The sequence below is a fragment of the Octodon degus genome, unplaced genomic scaffold (genome assembly GCF_000260255.1).
Source record: "Octodon degus isolate 3935 unplaced genomic scaffold, OctDeg1.0 scaffold00130, whole genome shotgun sequence".
NCBI classification, from domain to species: Eukaryota; Metazoa; Chordata; class Mammalia; order Rodentia; family Octodontidae; genus Octodon; species Octodon degus.
This window is the reverse complement of record NW_004524706.1, coordinates 5321712-5322192: the sequence shown is the minus strand read 5'-3', so window position 1 is coordinate 5322192 and position 481 is coordinate 5321712. Positions and strand designations below refer to the sequence as shown.

The 481-nt window shown below is 75.9% G+C and overlaps 1 protein-coding gene across 1 annotated transcript in view; it reads left to right on the top strand.

Annotated features, from left to right (window-relative positions):
* The first annotated feature begins 221 nt into the window (after window positions 1–221).
* Meaf6 (MYST/Esa1 associated factor 6) overlaps window positions 222–481 on the top strand; it is a 30111-nt gene continuing 29851 nt past the window's right edge. Inside the window, exon 1 of the mRNA XM_004641032.3 lies at window positions 222–384. Coding sequence (XP_004641089.1) covers window positions 295–384 — 90 coding nt within the window. The 5' untranslated portion in view covers window positions 222–294. The remainder of the gene's footprint in view (window positions 385–481) is intronic.

Here is a 481-nt window from a genome sequence, read left to right as displayed (position 1 = left end):
GACGTGGAAAGGCACTCAGAGAGGCGGGCACGCGGGACGCCTAGGAGGCTCAGGCAGCAGCTCGGCTTGGACCCGGTAGCCGGCAGGGCCTCCGAGCCCCGGCCCTAGGCCAGACTCCAGGCGGGAAGACCGGCCAGGACTGGGGGCGGTTCGCGCGCTCGACTGGAGCCGGGTCGGAAGCTCAGCGCGCAGGCGCAGCGCGCGGGGCGCCCCCTGGCGGGCGCGGCGACAACACAGGAAAGACCCGCCTCCTACCTCGCGCCGCCGCCGCCGCCGCCGCCGCTCCAGCCCAACATGGCGATGCACAACAAGGCGGCCCCGCCGCAGATCCCGGACACCCGGCGGGAGCTGGCGGAGCTCGTGAAGCGGAAGCAGGAGCTGGCGGTGAGGGGCTGGAGCGAAGTGCCCGCCGCGCTGGCCGTCCTCTGCGCCGGGGGCGAGCCTCGCGGCCCGCGGGCTGCTCGGCTTCGCGGCCTGGGGA